Source organism: Pelodiscus sinensis, chromosome 1 (genome assembly GCF_049634645.1).
Source record: "Pelodiscus sinensis isolate JC-2024 chromosome 1, ASM4963464v1, whole genome shotgun sequence".
Taxonomy (NCBI): Eukaryota; Metazoa; Chordata; order Testudines; family Trionychidae; genus Pelodiscus; species Pelodiscus sinensis.
In genome coordinates this window covers 208,626,396-208,647,576 of record NC_134711.1, presented here as the reverse complement: position 1 = coordinate 208,647,576, position 21,181 = coordinate 208,626,396, and the positions used below count along the sequence as shown (strand labels likewise).

The 21,181-nt window shown below is 45.0% G+C and overlaps 1 protein-coding gene across 8 annotated transcripts in view; it reads right to left on the bottom strand.

Moving 5' to 3' along the window:
- Window positions 1-21,181, bottom strand: part of SH3KBP1 (SH3 domain containing kinase binding protein 1) — a 328,394-nt gene that overhangs the window by 106,855 nt on the left and 200,358 nt on the right. For all 8 annotated transcript variants that reach the window (XM_075913646.1, XM_075913587.1, XM_075913595.1 and 5 more), the window contains one exon: window positions 2,317-2,392. In XM_075913646.1, the coding sequence (XP_075769761.1) occupies window positions 2,317-2,392 (76 nt within the window). The remainder of the gene's footprint in view (window positions 1-2,316; window positions 2,393-21,181) is intronic.

Sequence of the window (21,181 nt, the reverse complement as noted above, 5' to 3'; positions counted from 1 at the left end):
GTCCAAACATCTACCTGGTTTCAAGACTTACCTGGCTAAATTTATGCATGGGATGGGATGAGAAGATTGCCTATCTTGGCATGTGGCCCATTTGTGATTGCTAGTAGCAAGTATCTCCAAATGGCCAGAGAGAAGAATTAGTACAATGAATTCTTTCCCAAGTGTCTGACTGGTGATTCTTGCCTACATGCTCATTGTCTGATCACCAGGAATTGTCTTCCAGGTCAAACTAGCAGAGCCCTTGTTTTTTCTGCTTTCCCCACAAGAGAGATCACTTGCTGGTTTGAATTAGAGTCAATGGTGGATTCTCTGTGACTTGAAGTCTTTAAATCACAATTTAAAGACTTCAGTAACTTAACCAGAGATTAGGAATCTGTTACAGCAGTGTGTGGGTGAGGTTCTGTGGTCTGCAATGTGCAGGTCAGACAGGATGATCACAATGGTCCCTTCTGGCATTAAAATCTATGTCTACATTGGGGTGGGAAATAACTAGCTGGACATGGTTCACCAGGGCTGCTGGACATTTTATTTACCTGCATGTCCACAGGTACACTGCTTGCAGCTCCCATTAGCCACGGATCACTGATAACTTTCACCACCTTTTACTTTGCTATAAGTAATTCTATACAACTCAGCATTGCCTGTATGCTAAATGGTTACTAAGGTTTAGGAGAAGATGTTAATTACCCACAAGTATCTGAAGGGTAGAAACTTCAAGAGGGAAAGGAACTGTGTTGGGAAGTTCAAGTGATATAAAGGAATCATTACATGAAAGAAGATATAGGAAAATGTAATCTATAAATTAGGAACATTTTCCTAACAAGGAGAGCTTTTGAGGTTAGGGGACAGACTCCAAAAGGAAAGCAGTGGAAACATCAAGTTTTTGGCTCATTTTAAAACTGAAAATAATTGAGTAGTATATGTTGTAAGGCTGTACAGAGGCAGCAGTGCAGAGTTGCAAAAGTCCATCTAGGAGAGAAGGAGGCCTGAGCTCTGGATCCGGTGCAACCCAGAACTGAGCCAGATTGCCTGTCCACCTGACTCCTAATACACTTTAAATGCAGAGCTGCAGCAGGGGGTATCATAGAATCATAGGACTGGAAGGGACCTCAAGAGGTCATCGAGTCCAGCCCCCTGCCCTCAAGGCAGGACCAAGCTCTGTCTACACCATCCCTGACAAATGTTTATCTAACCTGTCCAGGGTAGGTCCTGGACCCGGTGCAAGCCGGGACTGAGGAAGGCTGCAGGCCAGCCTGCTAAAAAAATTTACTGGCTCAGGAAGAATGTGTGTAGTCTAGAGCATTAATCAATAAGCTTTTGCTTATTGGTTAATTGACTACACTATTACATCCCTAGCATGGTCATTCTTTTTGAGCTCTAATTTCTATGAGCCATAGTCTCCTATTTGTTCTATTGCAGATTTCTTATTAGCTATTTCTCATTAGTCCCTTGAGATCTCTGTTGATATCAAGGGAATAAGTGGAGAACATCTAATAAAGTGCCTCAGGTGTGGCTCAGAGAAGAAAAATTTTAACCTATAAATAGTAAATTTCATTTTCAAATCAATTTATTTGCTAATTCAGGCTTTATTTTCCCCCTTATTTCTGTCTACCTCCCCTTAGGTCCCAATACATTTAATTATATTTTTTACTGCACATGCACAAGTACACACACACACACACACACACACAAAAAGACTATAATATAAGCAGTTTGTGTTTAATATACTTTGTGTGATAATTAAATACATCTCCACTGGATTAAGTAGTGACCTTCCCGAGAGGCCTAATTATTACTTTTAGCCCTTTTCAGGTAGCTATGAATTATACACACTTAAATGATTTTATTTTGTTGGATTATTTTGTTTCTTACATAAACTCTATCACCTAATGGGATAGTTTAGAGATAAAACCAAAAAGCAAAAATAGGCAGCATGTAGAAAATGCACTAATAGTAACAACACACCTACAATTTGCAGTTTGAAGCTGGATCACATTCATATCTGATTAATCTAAAAGCGCTTTCAGCCTAAGGGTGGATGACATAGTTTTATTTGATTTTTGGAGGCAGAGAGATGGGAGTAAAATTATCAGGGCAAAAACAATTCAAAAACGTATTTGAAACAAAGTGGCTTGTTTAAACATTGCCAACTCAAAGCTCCATGCTAAATATATTTGAAATCTTGCTTTTATTATTTTTCAGACCTATAGAAAATTGCTCGAATTAAAACCTAAGAAAAAATATTCAAGACTTCCTAAAAGACTCAATAGCTCTGAGTGCAAAGGAGAAAAATAAAGCAAAAATAGTGAGACCTACTCTTGGTTCTGCTGTCCATTTCTATTTTCGTTGGCTCCTGAGTTGCTGTAGCTGGAGGTAATTTCTTCCCAACAGTCTGAAATAAATAAATTATTCTTCTTTAAACCTTTATTTTCCCAGTTAGAGCTTTAGCAACAATGCAGAAATCATTATAAAAAAAGAGCGGGGAATTACATAAAAGGGGACATGGACAACTCACAATAGTCAGTCTGCAAGAGATTGAGGGGTGGGGGAGAAAAAAGAAAAAGGTAAAAAGATTTCAAAGTAATATTTCTACCCTAAATACCCCCTACCAATTATTGTGATATTTAGTCACATTTTCTTACTTTACAAAATATTTTCCTCTTCAATGTTGCTGTATGAAAGACCAACAAAACCAGAATGGGTAAACAGATTATAAAAGGAAACTGACTAGTAAAAAGTGCTGCTAAATAAAGAAACAATGTCGGTGGGGGGGGGGGGGGGGAGGGAAATCTATAATTTCCTTCTATCATAATTGTATTAAGTGTAACAAGCAAACAAATTTCACACATCAATGTGCCTTTTAAGTTGACAGTGACCCTTTTTATCATTTTGAGTAGAAATATTATCTAGTTCACCAAGCAGTATAATAATGTAGCATCATCAGGAGTAGACAGCTAACCTTAAGGAACAGCACAACCATTGTCTTTTTCACTGACAGCAATCTCTTTATAGGTCCATTATTTTAATTCTGTAAATATATTATTCTGACCCACAAGAAAGTTATTCCCCTGGAAAGTCTTGTAATATCTGTGGTCAAGCACCTGTCTACTTTTATTATTTGTATAACCATGGCACCTAGTCATGGGCCAGAACCCTAATGTGCTATGACAGTGGTTCTTAACCAATTTATCATTGTGGGACGCAGGTTGAGAAACTCTGTGCCAGACAGACTCTGGCCTACCCAGCACTTCACTGACAATGTGCCCCTTCCCTGAGCACAGGCCCCTGCTATGTGCCACATCTGCCTGCCTGTCTGAACCCCTCCCCCGACTCCTGTGCCCAGTGTCCTCCTACAAAGATCCCTCCATAGACCCCTATATGCCCAGCTGCCCCTGCCCAGAGATGACTCCACAGAGTCCCAGATACAAAGCCAGGAGTGAAGGCCTTTGTAAAACCTGAGGGTGCTGGAAGAGCCCCCAAACTTCTAGCTCCTCTGCCTATGCTGCCCAGCACCCCGCGCAACAACCCTTTATCCCCTCACTACCAGAGCCACCCTCCACGGCTCCCTGACCATACTCACCAGCCCCCCAGGATTTGACTGTGTCTGGATTGCTCAGGTGCGATCAGCCAGGCTGGAGCAGGAGCAGCGCTGGGATCATACAGGATCTACTTGCCCAGCAGGGCCGCCTGCACTGAACTGCTGAGCTCTTCCCTTGCCACAGGAAGCTGCTTAGCCTTCCCTGGTGGCAGGAGTCCTCCAGCAGGGCGGCCTGATGCTGTCTCCCACTCACTCAGCCCCACCCTGTCAGACTGGAGCAGCAACTTTTGGATTTTTTTTTTAAAGCACATAGCTCGGCTGCAGCTGTTTGCTAAATGGGCCACAGGTTGAGAACCAGCACGTGAGGTGCTGTACAAACACAAAACAAAAAGACAGTCCCTGCCCCAAAGAACTTTAAGTCTAATTATAAGACAAGAGACAACGGATAGATGCAGACAGATGATGCAGTAAAACGACGAGATAATAAATATTGCTTTGCAAGGCAGGCAGTGACATTAGAGCACCAACAGCTTAACCATGCTTTAGTGGCCGTATGGAGCGTGTTGGGGAGGCTAATGAGGGAGTTTGTGGGTTTTTAAGATTTCCTCTCATGGAGGAAGGGTAGCATGGCAATAGCAAAAAGATTGTTTTTGCTTGTTTGAAAATTTAACAAGCGGGTTAATGTAGGCTGGCATCCTGGGCTGATCGGAGCCAGGAGTTAACATTTTGGCACGGAATGAGAGATGCTAGTTGTGGGGGGGATAGGCCATGAAGGGCCTTTGAAATAAAGGCAAACAAGCTTGTGTTTGGTACAGTAGAGCAGGGAACTCAAAGAGAGGGTTGATGTCACTGAAGTGTCAGGTTAGGAATATGATCCTTGTAGCAGCAACACTTTGAATTGGTATTAATGATGCAACATTGCATTTGTCAAGGCCAGAGACAAGGATATTGCAGTAACCAAAATGACGAAAGCATGGATGAGAGTTTTTTCTGTAGGGATGGCTAGGAAAAGCTGTATCATAGAGATGTTATGTTAAAAGGATTTGCAAGATTTAGACAAAGACTGGGCACAAGAAAATAGAGAGAGGTCTGAGTTGAAGGTGCCCAGGTTACTGATCCGAGTTACAGGTTGGATGGTGGTATTGGCCCACATGCTTGAGAAAAGAAGTGCTGGGGAGGACTTGGGGGGAAATTAAGAGCTCAGATTTGGCTCTGTTGTTGTGCCAGAGCTGATAGCCACACATTCTTGAGAAGTAGATCTGTCAGTCACTAGGCACAGAGATGGTACCTGAATTTGTCTGTGGTTGAGATTGTCCAGTTACTAGGTGAAGAAGAAAAAATGGGGGCAGAGAAAGAACGCTGGAGGGGGAAATGAGGCAGCTTCGCCAAAGGATACACTGAAAGATCAGTTGGAGAGCGAGGATCAGAACCAGGAGAGGACTGTCATAGAAGCCAAGGGAGGAAATGATTTCAAGAAGAGGAGCATGGTTCCCTGTCTGGAGGAGAGCAGACAGATCAATAGGATGAGGAGGGACAGCTGGTTCAGAGCTTTGGCTAGGACAAGTTCATTAGAGACTCTGACAAGAGCAGTTTCAGTGCACTTCAATGTGTAGAAGACAGACTGGAGATGGTCCTGGACAGAACTGGAAGAAAGGAATTGTATAGAATAATTGCAGATGATGTATTCAATGGGCTGAGAAATTAAAGGGTAGTAGTTGTAGAGGCAAGTGGGGTGAAGAATGGCTACAAACATCACCACACACTTAGAAAAGTATATATTACTGTATCAAAACCTCATTGTGATACTCTGACAACTAAATACAGGCAGTCCCCGACTTACGCGGATCCGACTTAGGTCGGATCCGCACTTACGAACGGGGCTTTCTCGCCTCGGAGGTCGAGGTGGCGGATTGCTGCCTGCGAGCTCCGGGGCGAGAAAGCCCCGTTCGTAAGCTGCTCCCGGTGCCCCTGGTCTGCTGGAGACTGTCTCCAGCAGACCAGGGGCACCGGGACTGAAGCCGCAGCAGCGCGGGAACCTGCGGCTTCAGTCCCGGTGCCCCTGGTCTGCTGGAGACGGTCCCCAGCAGACCACAGGCACCGGGAGCGAAGCTGCAGCAGCGAAGCTGCAGCAGCGAAGCTGCAGCAGCGGCGGGTTCCCGCGCTTCTGAGGCTTTGCTCTGGCAAAGCCTCAGAAGCGCGGGAACCCGCCGCTGCTGCGGCTTCAGTCCCGGTGCCCCTGGTCTGCTGGAGACGGTCCTCAGCAGACCAGGGGCACCGGGACTGAAGCCGCAGCTGCGGCGGGGTCCTGCGCCTCTGAGACTTTGCCAGAGCAAAGCCTCAGAGGCGCAGCACCCCGCTGCCGCTGCGGCTCTGCTCCCCGTGTCCCTGGTCTGCTGGGGGGGGGCGCAGCTAGTGTGCCCCCCCCCAGCAGCCCAGGCTTTTGTTGTGGACCCTGGGGCAGAGCAGCTGGGGCGCTGCCGATTGGTCCTGCAGCGCCGCTCTGGGTACTACTGGACCAACCCGGCAGCACCCCAGCTGCTCTGCCCCAGGTCCTGATTCAGCCGCTGCTGGTCAGTTTCAGCAGTGGCTGAATCAGGACGCCTGGGGCAGAGCAGCTGGGGTGCTGCTGGGTTGGTCCAGTAGCGCCAAGGAGCGAGGAGCGGTGCTACTGGAGCAACCCAGCAGCACCCCAGCTGCTCTGCCCCAGGCGTCCCCAAGTCAGCCGCTGCTGAAACTGACCAGCGCTGACTACAGGAAGCCCGAGGCAGAGTTGCTCTGCCCCAGGCTTCCTGGAATCAGCCACTGATCAGTTTCAGCAGCAGCTGACTTGGGGACGCTTGGGGTTCTTAAGTTGAATCTGTATGTAAGTCAGAACTGGCGGTCAGTTTCAGCAGCGGCTGAATCTGGACGCCAGTTCCGACTTACATACAGATTCAACTTAAGAACAAACCTACAGTCCCTATCTTGTACGTAACCCGGGGACTGCCTGTATGCACCATTATCATGTAACTGCGATACGTTTTGCACAAAGTACACTTTGTGAGGTATCATTCTAAAGTTTTGATCTGCTAGACATGAATGTCTTGTTGTATGTGCTACCATTTTATGTGAAGTTACGAAATTTGGCTTGATATGTTACTGAAACATGTTGTGAGGTTGAAAACACTTACAACCAGCCTTTCAGGTACAACAGTAAAAAGGACAAACAATGTTAACGGCTATCAGAAGAAATGCACAAACACAAGGATTAGCTCAGAAATGGTGTACATTAAAAACCTCTAAAAGATATCACTACACAGTGGGAAGTGTCTGATTCAAGTCATAACAAAAGTACTTTCCAGCAAGTGGGAAGCAGCTTTAAAAAGGGGACATTGACATCACTGGGGTACCTCATTCTTCCTGCAAGACACTGGGAAACATCTGATGAACAAGGATTTAACTATCAGAAGTGATGGCCCCAGGCTAGAAGGACTGTATTCCTGTCTATGAAAAACTGGAAAAGTTAAGACAGCTTGTAATTTAAGAATCTGCCAGCTTGTTTATCCCTCATGGTGAGAATTCGTTAATGGATATCCTATCTATTTTATCTAGTGTGTGAAGCTTAGTCTGCAAGCTTTATTTACTAAGGTAATCAGTTTTTATCTATTTTCGGTCACATATAATCACTTAAAATCTACCTTTTGCAGTTAATAATCTTATTTCTTATTTATACTATAACCTAGTTTGTGCAGTTCACAAGGGGGGGAGGCGGAAGAGCTGTGCACATCTGCCTCCGCATTGAGGGAGAGGGTGAATTTCACATGCTCGCGCTAGGTAGATCTCTTTACAGCACAAGACAATATAATCCTGGGTTTCATTCCAGAGGGTGTAGTGGGCTGGGTAATTCCCCAAGTGAAGAATCTGTGAGATTCTGTAGCTGGTTGTGTCCTTACCCATACGTGTGCGCACGCACTGGAAAAGGACTAGAGAGCCTGTCACAGTGGCACAGAGTAAGAGAAATGCAGGCTGGTAAGACAGGCTCAGTGGGAGTCCAGTGGCACCCAAAAAGTGGGGTCCAACTTGTCACACTCATGTGTGACATCTACGTCAAAAATAGTTATGGGATATATTGGGGCACATGCTCCAAAGAGTCCATATGCACTATTTAAGAACAAATACAGTGTATGTTACCCTAGCTCCAGCAAGAGACTCCTAAGGAATTTTTTAAAACAGTTTTTTTGTAATGAGGACATCACCCAAACAATTAGGGAGAAAAATATTTTGGTATCCAGATTCTTTTTAATCACAGGTGAGTAACTGACTATATACTAAAATAAACAAATGATTTTTTGAGTTTAGCTCAAGGGAAAATATATGTATGACCTAGAAACAACAAACATTAATGAGCTGAACACAGGATGAAGTTAGTGCATTCCAAGCTCATGGACAGAATTGGACTGGTAAGTCATTGGTTCCTCCCTTGGAGGAAGGGAGGGAGGAAGCGAGAAAGGAAGGAAAGGATGGCACAAACATCACTGGCTCCTTTAGCAGAAGTTCAGCAGGAAACAAAACAGCCCCTGGCTACTTGCATTTTGCTGGAGATGGAGACAGAAGACAGAGAGCAGAGTGATCCTGAACACTACTCTTGCAGAAGGGGAAGAGAGAAGTGAAGCCAGCTGCTTCTGCATCCAGCATTTGCTGTTATCAGTCCTCAGGAAACCCCTCAGTCAGCATGACATAACCTCTGGCTGGTCTTGGCATGAAGTGTGTGTTTTGAGTAGTGGCCTCTTTTTTCCCCCCACCTATTACTAAACAAAGAAGCATTTAACTGCTCCTTTATTTAGCTCGGATGAAAGGGTGGCTGTTTATACCCACCAGTTTCTTCAAAACAAAGTATGACTGATATTGCCAAAAGGTGCACAGCTCTCCAAAAATGGGTTTCAAATAACAGATCTACGTGCACACTGTCTTACTTTTGTCTGACATTACTCAAGCTCATACACAAACATTACTTAGGTTTGAGCCATCCTGTTCTCTTGGCTGTGAAGTTACAACCTACTTGCTGCAGACCACAGACTCTCATCAGTCTGTGTCAACTTCCCACCTCCTTTTCTCAAGGGAATAGTTTTTAACTGATCAGTGCCTTTGAATGTCCAGTGTCTCACAGCAAAAGCACTACGTAACCAGGGTGAAGTCTGAGAAGTACCTTCTTCATAGTTATGAATCTGACTATTGTGTTTATTTGCTGGGATGCTTCTGATCTAGGCCACTGTTTATCTGTCCCTGCTTGTTTTCCATAACAACCCCTTCTGATCTAATTCCTTAGCAAGTAACCCACTATGAACACACACAGAGAAGCAAGCACAATATTCATAAAAATAATATAGGTACTTCCTATTTCTTCATAGAATCAGTGACAAACACTTCTAACATTGCTCAGCAAAACTCTGATAATTCTATCCTTCGCCACTTTTTCCTTACTACACAGTAGAAAAGAAACCACTTCCTGCTGGAGAGAAAAATATTGCATACAATCTTTCAGAAACAATGATTCACACAGCAAAATGCAGACATACAAGAGCTAGGGTGAATATCAAGTATCCTTTCTCATTTTTGTTTATTCATCACCCCAAATTCACCCCAATCAGAATACTAATAATTTTACGAAGCAAGATCTCAGAACATTAGGCCAAGGGTTAGGAACCTAAGGTCCAGAGGCCAGCTGCAACCCCCCCTGGCTTGAATGGATCTGGCCCTCAAGGCTTGGGGTTCCTCCCAGCATTGTGGAGCCTCCTCTGGTACGCCAGCCCTCCCGCTGTCCTACGTGGAGCACACAAAATCTACTAGCCTAGTCCCCTTTAGGCTCTGGCATGTGAAGGTGATGTGGGGAGTGTCTTTCTCCTTCTCAGTCAGGGAGGGTTTAGTTTTTCTTTTTTGCTTCTCACTTGTCTATGCTCCCCACCCCAACTGACTTTTCTGTGAGTCAGCATCCCCTAACCCAAAAGAGATTCCCCACCCCTGCATTAGGCAAACATTAATGAAGACTTGCCAGCTCTCTAAAGCAGGTAGAAAAAATGAGGCACAGAGTGACTTCAAAATCACAAAGGGAGTTTGTTGTGGACACAGGGCGAGAACTTAGATCTTCTGCTTCCCAGCCAACACCAGAATAGCCATTCCCCTTGTGCAGGTGGTTTATGTAGAACATTGGGAAATCCCTCCCCCAGTGTTTGTGTGGTGGCCACACTTTCAGTTTAAAGCCCTGCCACAGTTGCACTTTAAACTTGTAAGTGTAGACAACGCCCGAGCATGCTCTCAGAAGTTCAGAAAACACCAATGATTGGGAAATGGAGAAAAGAATGCACAGACCGCTTTTCCTTTGCTTTTTCAGTTACTATTTCTGGACTCTTGTTTATGTGTGATGAAAGGAACAATTTTTAGCTTTAGGCAAAAATCCAAGACTATTACTATAATAAAAAAAACCCTAGACCATTGTCCTTTTGTATTCATTTTAATAACTAAGAAAATGAAAAAAACAATAATAAAAATGTCCTGTGATAGGCAAATTATGAGATGGAGATTCAACTACAAAAAAGAAAGGAAGCAAATAGAAACAGTTCTAGAAAATAGTTACCAGTATCTTCCAGATGTTGAATGAACAGGAGCATAAACACATTTCTCATCAACTAAACACAGCACTGATATTTTGTTGGGGCGAGGAATACATTTTTTACTTTAAGATTTGTGTCCCTTTTAAGATTTAAGTCTTTTTAGCATCAAATCTGAATGATTTTACATTTAAATAAAGCTCTCCAGAAGTCAATGTATCCTACACTGTCAGCGAAATTTAACAAAGACGTGACTAGAATCAGCAATTCTTGCGGCACCAAATTCAGCTGTACAGGTGATAAGTTCCATGACAACAACACTGAGTTTTGCTACCACTGGTTTCCTGACCCTCTGCATGAGCTCTGCTGAAAGGACTGAGTTAAAAGTAACTGAGTGGTCAGTAAAGTGGCACTCCAGCCTGGGGGCAAAGTTTAATTCTTACATTTAAAAAATGTCCTTAAAGGAAGGAAAAGTTTCTTTGCAGGGTGGATTTAAATTCCTGGCTTCCTATATAGCTGTCTACTTTGTTCACCAGGTCACTTCTTCCATCTATACCTCTGCCCAACTCCCCACAATGCCCAGCTATGCCACAATGGAAACCGCTCTGGATGCCCCTGTGGTTATAGCATGAGAAGAGCTATCCATCACCACCTATAACAGTGGTCTCCAACCTTTTTAAGCACAAAATTTAAATTTAAATGCAATCCAGGATTTACCTCAAATCCAAATACTCTTGTCTTATCTCCTTTCATGCCCCTTCTGTGAGACCCAGCCCTGCTCGCTCCAGCCCCCTTCCTCCCTCATCCTTATTCGCTTTCACCAGACTGGGGCAGAGGATTGGCGTGCAGAACGGAGATTCTGGAGGGGGGGGGTTGGGTGCAGGAGGAGCTCAGGGCTCAGGTAGAGGCTCAGGATATGGGCTCTGGCTGGGCACCACTTACCTCAGGCAGCTCCCGGGTGGTGGCACAGGGTGGCTAAGGCAGGCTCACCTCCATCCTGGTCCTTTGCCACTCCAGAAAGCAGCCTGCATATCCAGCAGGGGTTTACAGGGAAGGAAGGGCAAGTGGCTCCATGCACTGCCCCCTCGCCGCCTATTGGTCTTGGTTCTCCATTCCCACCAATGGCAGCTGCAGAGGTAGTGCCTTCAGGCAGGGGCAGCATGTGGAGACTCCCTGCCCCAGCACCACCAGGGGCCACATGAACATGCCAGCTGCTTCCAGGACCAGTGCAAGGCCAGGGCAGGGGGGAGTCTGCCTTAGCCCTGCTGTGCTGCCAGACTATTAGTGGAAATTTCTCATTTGGCTATAGGAGCTTCTGGAAAATTGGCCCGATTCCAAGAGACTCCCAGCCAATATTCCAGTCCTCAGCTAGAAGGCATGAATTTTGTTATGTGCACCAATATCGAGGTAATGTGCAAGATGCGCACAACCCCTAGAAATAAAAAACCTAGATATATTTTGAAAAAGAAATTGCCCTGGGGATAATTACTTCAGCCATGACAGGCGTGGCATTTTAGAACTCACTACTCAACAAATTAAATTTAAGCATAAGAGAGAAATAAAAATTATGAAATGCACATGTAATGCCAAAAGGTGGAAATGAACCTGAGACCTCTGGAGTTTAGTACATGGGCCTCTACTGCTTGAACTAAAAGCCAGCTGGCCCTCAGCTAAGGCTGTTGACCAATCTCGTTCTTTTTCTCTGCAAAGCTATGTCTACACTCGCAGCTTCTTGCGCAATAAATATGCAAATGAGGCTAAATATGGAATATCGCCGAGCCTCATTTGCTTACCTAATGAGCCACCATTTTTGCAGAAAAGACTCTTGTACCAAAAGAAGCTGTCTATACTGCCTCAGCATAACGGCATTGCGCAAGAGGGTTTTTCTTGTGCAAGAAGGGACAGTGTAGACAGTTCCTTCTGGCACAAGAGCCTCTTCGGCAAAAATGGCAGCTTATTAGGTATGCAAATGAGGCTCAGAAATATGCCACCCGTAGCCTCATTTGCATATTTCTCGTACAAGAAGCTGCGAGTGTAGACATAGTCTAAGTGGTCTAAGTGCCACTAGGTTGGACAGCAAACCACAAAGACCAGTGAAAAACCTAAAATAACACTTTTGAATGAAGTAATAGTATTAACACCACCACTAAAAGTAGCTGTTGGGTCAGGAGGTGAGTGTGAAAGAGTGTGTGAAAGTGACAGACTTGCATTGCCTCGAAGTATATTGAACATGTTCAGTCATAGGAGCAGCAGCCAGCAAGCTCCCTCCATTCAGAGCCCTGTCATGTCCCCTTGGATCCTTTCTCTGTGGAGATGAGCTACACGGGAAAGAGGGACACACTGACGTCTGCAAACCCCTGCTCTGCCTCCCCCCACTCTGCACAGCAAGCAGGAGGCTCCTGGGGAGGGAGGGGCAGCTGAAGTGCTGGCATTTGATAGCCTCCTGATCAAACCAGTCAGGATCATGTCAGAGGCTACAGGATCTACCAGTAGATCCTGATCTACTGGGTGGTGACCACTAACCTATGTGGATGTATTAGCCACCACTTAGCCTCAATTATGTGTCTGACCTCTTCCCTGTTGCCATGCACAAGCTTCAAGAGGAAAGGCATTGCTTTGTCCCAGTTTAAAAAGTCACACTCTGCCAGTAAGCAGAGTTGCCAGGTGTCCGGTTTTCGCCCAGACAGTCCGGTAATTGCGTCTTCTGTCTGGTAAAAAAAAAAACCAGAAATACCAGACATGCAAAATGTCCGGTATTTTCTGTTTTTCTCGGTCGGAAGGCTGGCAGGGACATTTTTCCCCTGCTGTGTCAGGCGGGTCATCCCCCCCCCGCAACAAGTTTGGTCCCTTGGTGGATTTTTTTCTTTCTCTTTTTGCTCAACCAATTTTTCCCACACCATGTTCAGGATTTTTTCTAAAAGTATCTCTCAACCCTACCAGTAAGATCTGATCTGGCACTTAGCCCCACACAGCTGTAAGAAGGCAAAGAAGTACAATTTTTTCACCAGAAAGTCAAGTCAACAAGCAAGCCCTGGGGGAGAGTGATCCTGGCTAGACTAGAAACTGACAAGATGTCAAACAGCTTGCAAGATTTCTCTGCTTTGACTGACAGCTCTTTCTCCAGAGTCTCAGCAATCCTCAACAATCTCCTGAAAAGACAGTCATCTGGCAGTACCAGTGCTGGGGATGCTGATTCATTCACTGACTAGACATTACTTTAGTTTCTTTGAAGGTAAGATGCTGATGTTGCTTTTTCCCTAAATTTGATTCTTCCTTGTGCTATAAGTCAGGGGGTATCTAACGTGGGTCACAGACCTGCCAAGAAAGCCCCTGGCAGGTTGGTGCCGCTTTGTTTACTCTAATACTCCACATGAAGCTATGAAGCCCTGCCACTCCCCTTGGCTGGAAATGTCAAACTGCAGCCAATGAGGAGACGCAAGGCTCTGTGGCTGCCGAGCATTAGAGTAAACAAAGTGATACAGGCCCGCCAAGGGCTTTCCCTGGTGGGTCCTGGACCGAAGTTTGAAAACCCCTGCTCTGAGTGGTCTCACCAGAAATGCTGGTGGGGAGTTTGTTCTCCAAATAGGCCCAGGAGGGCTTATAATTGGAATGTGATTGGCCAGATCAAGCCTGAGGGGAAAGCTGCAGATCTCCCTGCAATGTCCACCTAACCTCAGAGATCGCTGAAGAGGGGCAGAACATTTGCCATGGTGATGGTGTTGAGGAATGCACCTCCTTTAAGGGCATCACCAATGTATATACTGCGGCTTGTATTGGTACCAGTACAGATCTCTCAGGGGCGCAGGCATTGACAATGAGAGGTGCATCACTGCCACTGGCACTACTACCAGAGGAGTGAGTCTGTGTTGGGGGCTGCTGATCACCACCCATACTTGACACCATGTGAGGCCTGTTTCATCTCTAGAGCCTCCAGGTGGCCTTTCCTTATGTGAGTACAGTGTAGTGAGTTCCAAACTCAATACCAGACTTTGGTACCAGAATCACTGGTGCTGGCGTCAGTGCTGATTATGCCATGGTCGGCTTCAGTGTCTGGGACATCAGAACTAGTGCCAGGTCTTTTCCCAAGGCCCACGTTTGGCACTGCTCATCTGCTAGACAGGTTGCTGGATGAGACTGGTTTAACTGCTTGCAGAACTCATCCCCTCAGTGTATGATGAGACCTTCATGGAGTTTCAAGACATTTCACATGTCCCAAAGAAGAATGATAGGCACACCGGACATCTACTCAGTACATAGAATGCTCCGAAATAGAAGAAACATTTGCTGTGCTTGTCTTTTAGGGGAGTTAATTCATCACAAGACAGACAGATTTGGAAGCCCACAGGTTTAGAATTTGTCATGTTAAGTAGTCCTGTAAGGTGGAGTCTGTCCACGGGGCGTCTAACCATCCAGATGGGTCAATACTGATCACCGTGGTCATATGTGGAAGAGAAAGAGAGTAATAAAGGTCTGTAGGGAGATATCTGAGAATGGGTAGCTAAAACTAAGAACTAGTGACTTGGATAGTCACCAGGCTCTGACCTGCTGTCACAGTTGAATATAAGGAACTGGGGAGGGTTGTGGTTGTCCCACTCTTTATGCCCTACTATGGGAGCGCGAGACACCACAGAATGCATGTGTGACCCAGGCGGACACCTGCTGTTCAAAAAAAAAAAAAAAAAAAAATCTTGCTTGCACTTACAGACTCACACATACTTCAAGTTTTATTTTCTAATTTCCAGGAAGAGATTTCACTGAGTACAGCATGAAAATAAATAAAACATATTTTTAAAGTATGTCACCATCCCTTTACAGGTAGGTAAAACCAGATTATCGGCATCTCAAGTGAGCACCCTCATTTGGCCAAGTGCAGGTTCCTGCACTGCTTCAGTTTTAAAAGCCTTGCAGCTACTCAGCCCTCTGGCCGAGTCACACTCCTTGTGCAATCACAAAGCCCTTCCGGGGTATGCCTCTCACAGGGGCCCGTCCCAATACCCTCTGTAGAGTGTCTCTGATTGATGCTGTTCCCTCAGTTTGTTGCCTCTTTCTGAATAAAACTGGTACCTCTAGAGCGTCCCCTCCTGGAGACAACTCCTTCACCCTTAGCTCAGGGTTTTACCCTTCAGGTCCATCTGTCTCTCAACAGCTCCACTGGAAGTTGTCCCTGGTTCTGCCGGCCATTCCTGCCCTTCACACTTCTCCCTTACAGGCCTGAGCTATAACTCAGCTGCCTCTAGTCCTTCAGCTTCTTATATATTCCCTCCTGGCCCCCGATTGTCTGGTTTCCTGCGTGCCACTCTAGCCACCTGGAGAACTTCTCTATGGCCCTTTCTGCCTTAGGGCCTAACTCCATTACACTGTAAGGGTACGTCTAGACTACAGGCTTTTGTATCTGTCGACAAAGCTTCTGTTGACAAAGAGCATCTAGACTACATCCAGTTCTGTCAACAAAGCAAGCCACTTTGCCGACATGACAGTGTAGACGCAAAGGACAGTGTAGATGCAATAACGCCTTCTGTCAACAGAACTCTGTCGACAAAAGGCGTTATTCCTCACAGAATGAGGTTTACAGCTGTCGACAAAATTGCTGAGTTCTGTCGACGCTATGTCGACAGAAGTCAATGGCAACGTAGACGCAGGTATAGTTTTGTTGACAGAAGTCCACTTTTGTCGACAAAACCCTGTAGTCTAGATACACCCTAATAGTAGAATCTAAAAATATTCCAATAACACATACACCATTAGATTGAATTTTCCTGTAGAATTGCAGTTTGTTCTCACATCAGATTAAGAATCATATGAACAACCTATATACAAGTTATGAATTACTGTCACTTTGTACTACACATCTCTGCTAGATTTTAAAAAATTGTTTTCAGACTGCATGGAAAATGAATGGAACACTGATATCTTGATTCTTCTCTGGGGAAATCATTTAATAAAGGTAATAAATTCACAAATATGAAATGCCTTTTAAGATGAAATCTTGACCATATGGAAGTAAATAAGCAAAACTCTCATCAACGTCCTAAAGACCAGGATTACACACAGAGACAGCATAATAGTAATCACATTATAGAATATTTTAAGCAATACGCTCTCTGTTATTTCTAAACCAAATTTCTTCAAAGTCAAAGCTCTTTAACTTCATTGAAGACTAAATGCATGGCACGTATGATATTTTAGAGACAAACAATTTTAAAATCCAAGCATATATACACAAAATAGCTAACGATGTCAAGAAATACATAAACGTATTTAATTCAACACAATTAAAATTCTCTTTTGAAATTTAAACAAACATGAAACATTTGAGGCCAAAAGTTATTTTCAGAGTCCACTATAAGAACTTGAAAATTGACAAATTAGATTAATCCCCTTCTAGAGAAACTTTCTCAGTGCTATAATTCTCATTCAAAATTGTGTTAAACAGGTTGTGATCATATCAGGTCACCTTCTGTCCACTCAGTGCCATAGAAATAAAGTGCTGATGGATGTCAGAGCATCTTATGCTTCCTGTATTTCAGACACACTTAGTACACCCGAATTCAAGCAGACAAGCGAACACAAAAGCAAAAAGTAAGGGGGCTCCAAATTAGATTATTATTAAAAGCAAAGCAGGATTTTGTTGGGGTTTTCCATTTCTGGCAGTGTCAGTTGCTTGTTCATCAAGGTTGCATCTAATCATTGTTTTCTCTTTCTGTGAAAAAAGATAAACTTCCATCTTTCATCAACACTTAAGATTACTAGTCTGTGCCCTGCATACTGAACAAGCTCATGTGCTTTCAAAGGTTAAAAATTCTCTTTCAAAATTGCTTTATCTCTTGGAATTTTTAAGGAAAGGGTTATTTATGTTTATTGTGAAAAAAATCACTCTTTCATTAGCTGGACAAAGAGAAAGATTTCAATGATGTCGAAAGGTACTTGAAAGGATACTTCAAAATAACATGTTAAGAGGAAGAAAAAGCATTTATTTGGTGGAAGAAGTTACTTATACAGTTCTAGTACATGACACTTTAAAAGAGAAAAATGACAAGCCCAGCACCAATCTGTTTGTAACCATAATATTACAAATGAGGAGAAACAATGGATACAGGAGGTTGCAAAAATATAATATGATTGCGCTGGTGTACTATGCAGGCAGCTTAACAACAGTTCTGCATTTATTATTTTATCGTATTTTATTTGCTGATGCTAAATGACAATTAAAACCATTAAAAAAACCTTTAAAATAAACAGAAGGCAAAAAGGGACATCAGCCTGCACTACTAGAACAAGGAGTTCAACTATGTATGTTCCCATTTGTTTATTAATGTAAAACCTGATGTTCCATGAGATTAATTATTTGCTAGCCACTTTACCATGTTATTCACAAATACAGTAATTTAAACTAACAACCGTGTGTGGTATCACAGATGCATTAAAAAGCCAGGAAATGCCACAATTCAGATTGCAAGTACAGCCTTAATTCTGCTCTGTCATGGGAATGCATTATAACTTCCTCATGGCGTGATTACAGACTATCTGCCAAGTAATCCAGTATCATTCCATTTTTTCTATAATTTTAAATGTACAATAGTAATAACCTGTAATATTCTCAAGTATCAGAGGGGTAGCCGTGTTAGTCTGAATCTGCAAAAGCGGCGAGGAGTCCCGTGGCACCTCATAGACCAGGCATGTCCAAAGTCCGGCCCGCGGGCCAATTGCGGCCCGTGTTCCGGTTTAATATGGCCCCACAGGTAATTTGGCAAGATCTAGCTTTTAAGGCCCCCAACGAATCCATATGTATTGAGATGAATACATTGTAAAATCTCAGTTAATGTCAGTTGGTCTAAATCAGTTATAAATATATTTGGACACAACATGTATACTTGGTGTTATGTTCCTGTTCATATTTTTTGAACTTAAAAGTTGACAGACAACCTTTATTACCAATAATATGTAATGTACTTTACAATGTTCCTGACATATATTTCAGCTTCCTGGATTTTTTTTTCCATCTGGCCTTCAGATATGGAAGGCAGAGTGATTTAACACCTGTTTAGATTTGTCATCCATGTGACGAAATGAAAAGTATGCTCTTTGCAATAAACTTTGCATAAAATAGTTAATTTGCATTTAATTTTAATGGTTCAAAGAATGTCAGGCAAAATGGTCGGCCCTCACGCATGTTCACTTCATCAAATCTGGCCCTCTTTGAAAAAAGTTTGGACTCCCCTGTCATAGACTAACCGAAGCGTTGGAGCATAAGCTTTCGTGGGCAAAGACCCACTTCGTCTGACGAAGTGGGTCTTTGCCCACGAAAGCTTGTGCTCCAACACTTCGGTTAGTCTATGAGGTGCCACAGGACTCCTCGCCGCTGTAATATTCTGTGTATGCAGTCATTGATTATTCCCAGTGTATGAAAAATACACCATATATGAATTCCCCTAGAAATTAGAAGTTAGATAGTGTGTAATTGAAGAGTCATGTAACCGCATGCAATTTTAGCAGTTACACGACTATTCAATAGTCCCTGGTGGTGGGGCCAGCAGCCAGTGTGCTCCTGGCCTCACTCTCAGGGATCCCCCCTTGCCAACCTGTGCTGCTGCCTAATAGAGGCAGCAACTCAAGGTGGTACGTGGGAGTTGGTCTACAAATGGACCCAGTTCAAAAACCAGCTTCCCAGCTCCTGACTGCCACCCCTATGCTGCTGCCTCAGGGTATGTCTATACTACAGCACTAATTCAAACTAACTTAATTCGAACTAGTTAATTTGAACTAAGCTAATTCGAACTAGTGCATCTAGACCTAAAAACTAGTTCAAATTAGCGTTTTGCTAATTCAAACTAGCATGTCCACATTGAGTGGACCCTGAACCGAAGTTAAGGCTGGCCGGAAGCAGTGCCAGCAGGGCATCAGGTTAGGACTTAGAGCGTGGACCTGCTGCTAGCCGAGGGCTGTGCTTAAAGGGACCCAAACCCCACCCCGGACAGACAGTTCTCAGGGTTCCCTGCTTGCTTGTCTACCTCAATGAGGGACAGCAAAGCAGTCCTGGCTTGGAGTGCCGTGAGTGCCCTCACTCAGCACATCACAGCACTCGGCCATCAGCCCGGCAGCACTTGCTGCAGGCTGCCATCCGGGGGGGTAGGGTGTCAATCGGGGGGCTGCAAGAGAGTTTCCACCCCGAGGAGCCCACAAAGCCACCCCAGTCCTCCCCATTGGGGGCTCGTACGCCATTCCTCCCTCACCTCCTTCCATTTACCCCTACCTAGCCCCCCTTCCTGATGTACAAAATAAAGGACACGTGTTCAAAAATAGAAACTCTCTTTAACAAAACTGGCAGGGGGGATTAACCTCTGGGGAGACTGGGAAAAGGAGGTGGGAGAGGGGAAGAGAGAGGGTGGGAGAGGGGAAGGGGAAACCTGGGAGGAGGGAGCTGGAAAGGGAAAGCCAGGGGAAGAAGGAGGAGGGGAAGTATCAAACTATGGTACGCCATATCTTCAGTACTGTGTACAGATGTGATCTCCTCACCCCGGAAAAAATGTTTTGGCCTTGGAAAGGGTTCAGAAACGGGCAACTAAAATGTTCAGGGCAACTAAAATGATTTGGAACAGATCCCATATGAAGAGAGGCTAAAGAGACTGAGACTTTTCAGCTTAGAAAACAGGAGACTGACGGGGGATATGATAGAGGTCTATAAAAGCACGAGTGGTGTAGAGAGGGTGCATAAAGAAAAGTTCTTCATTAGTTCCCATAATATAAGGACTAGAGGACACCAAATGAAATGAATGGGTAGCAGGCTTCAAACTAATAACAGAAAGTTCTTCTTCACAAAGCAAATAGCCAACCTGTTGAACTACTTGCAGCAGGAGGCTGTGAAGACTAGAACTATAACAGAGTTTAAAGAGAAGTTAGATAAAGTCATGGAGGTTGGGTCCATGGAGTGGTATTAGCCAGAGGGCAGAAATGATGTCCCTGGCCTCTGTTTGTGGAAGGCTGGAGATGAATGGCGTGAGACAAATGGTTTGGTCATTGTCTTCGGTCCATCCCCTCCAGGGTACCTAGTGTTGGCCGCTGTCGGCAGACAGGCTACTGGGCTAGATGGACCTTTGGTCTGACCCAATACGGCCATTCTTATGTTTTTATGTTCTAAGCTCAGGGCTCAAGGTCGGGGGTCTCACTGGACCACCTTGATTTTCATGCAAACCTGCTCCTGGGTTTGCATGTGGCCTTTGGTGGCAGGCTGGAAGCTATCCTGCCCTAGATGGCCACTTTCCTGTGCCTAGTGCGGAGGTCATGGACGTTGGAGGCCTCCCCCCAAACCTGGATGAGGTCCATGATCTCTGCACTAGACCAGGCGGGCGCCCGCCTCTTGCAGCCCCAGGCAGGCTCCTGGGAGCCGCCAGCTTGGTCCTGGGAAGAGGTGGAGGTCTGGGTGGCAGCAGGTGGCTGGCTTGTGCTGTGCCAGGTACAGGGTCTGCTGGCTGGGTGCTGGCAGGCTTGCACCTGGCACGGGCACCGTAGCCAGACCATGCTCCTTTAAGGGCTCCGGGGCCGGGAGGGGGGCAGAAGAGTTTCCCTGGCTGTGCCCAGAGTGGCCACCAGGGCAAGCTGAGAAGAGCTAGCCTCCCACTAGTTCGAATTAAGTGGCTACACAGCCCTTAATTCGAACTACTTAATTTGAACTAAACGTTGGGCCTCGTAGAATGAGGTTTACCTAGTTCGAATTAAGCGCTCCGCTAGTTTGAATTAAGTTCGAACTAGCGGTTTGCATGCGTAGCGGTTATGGAAGTTAACTCGAACTAACGGCTGTTAGGGAGCTCACACCTCCTGCAGACAGGGCCTGCCATTGAGGAGCAACTTCCGTCTGTGGCAAGCCTGGGCCATTGTGTATAGAGGCTGTTTCGTAGCAGCGTCCCCTGCACCCTCCTTCCCGACCATGCTGCTGACTCTGATAAAGGCAGCTTGTGAGGGGGAAGGGAGAAGATGGCACCAGCTTTTGCTTGCCTCCCTCTGCCTTTGTAGGAGACAGCAAGGGGGTGAGCAGGCCAGTCCATGGAGCTGGCATGCACGGAAA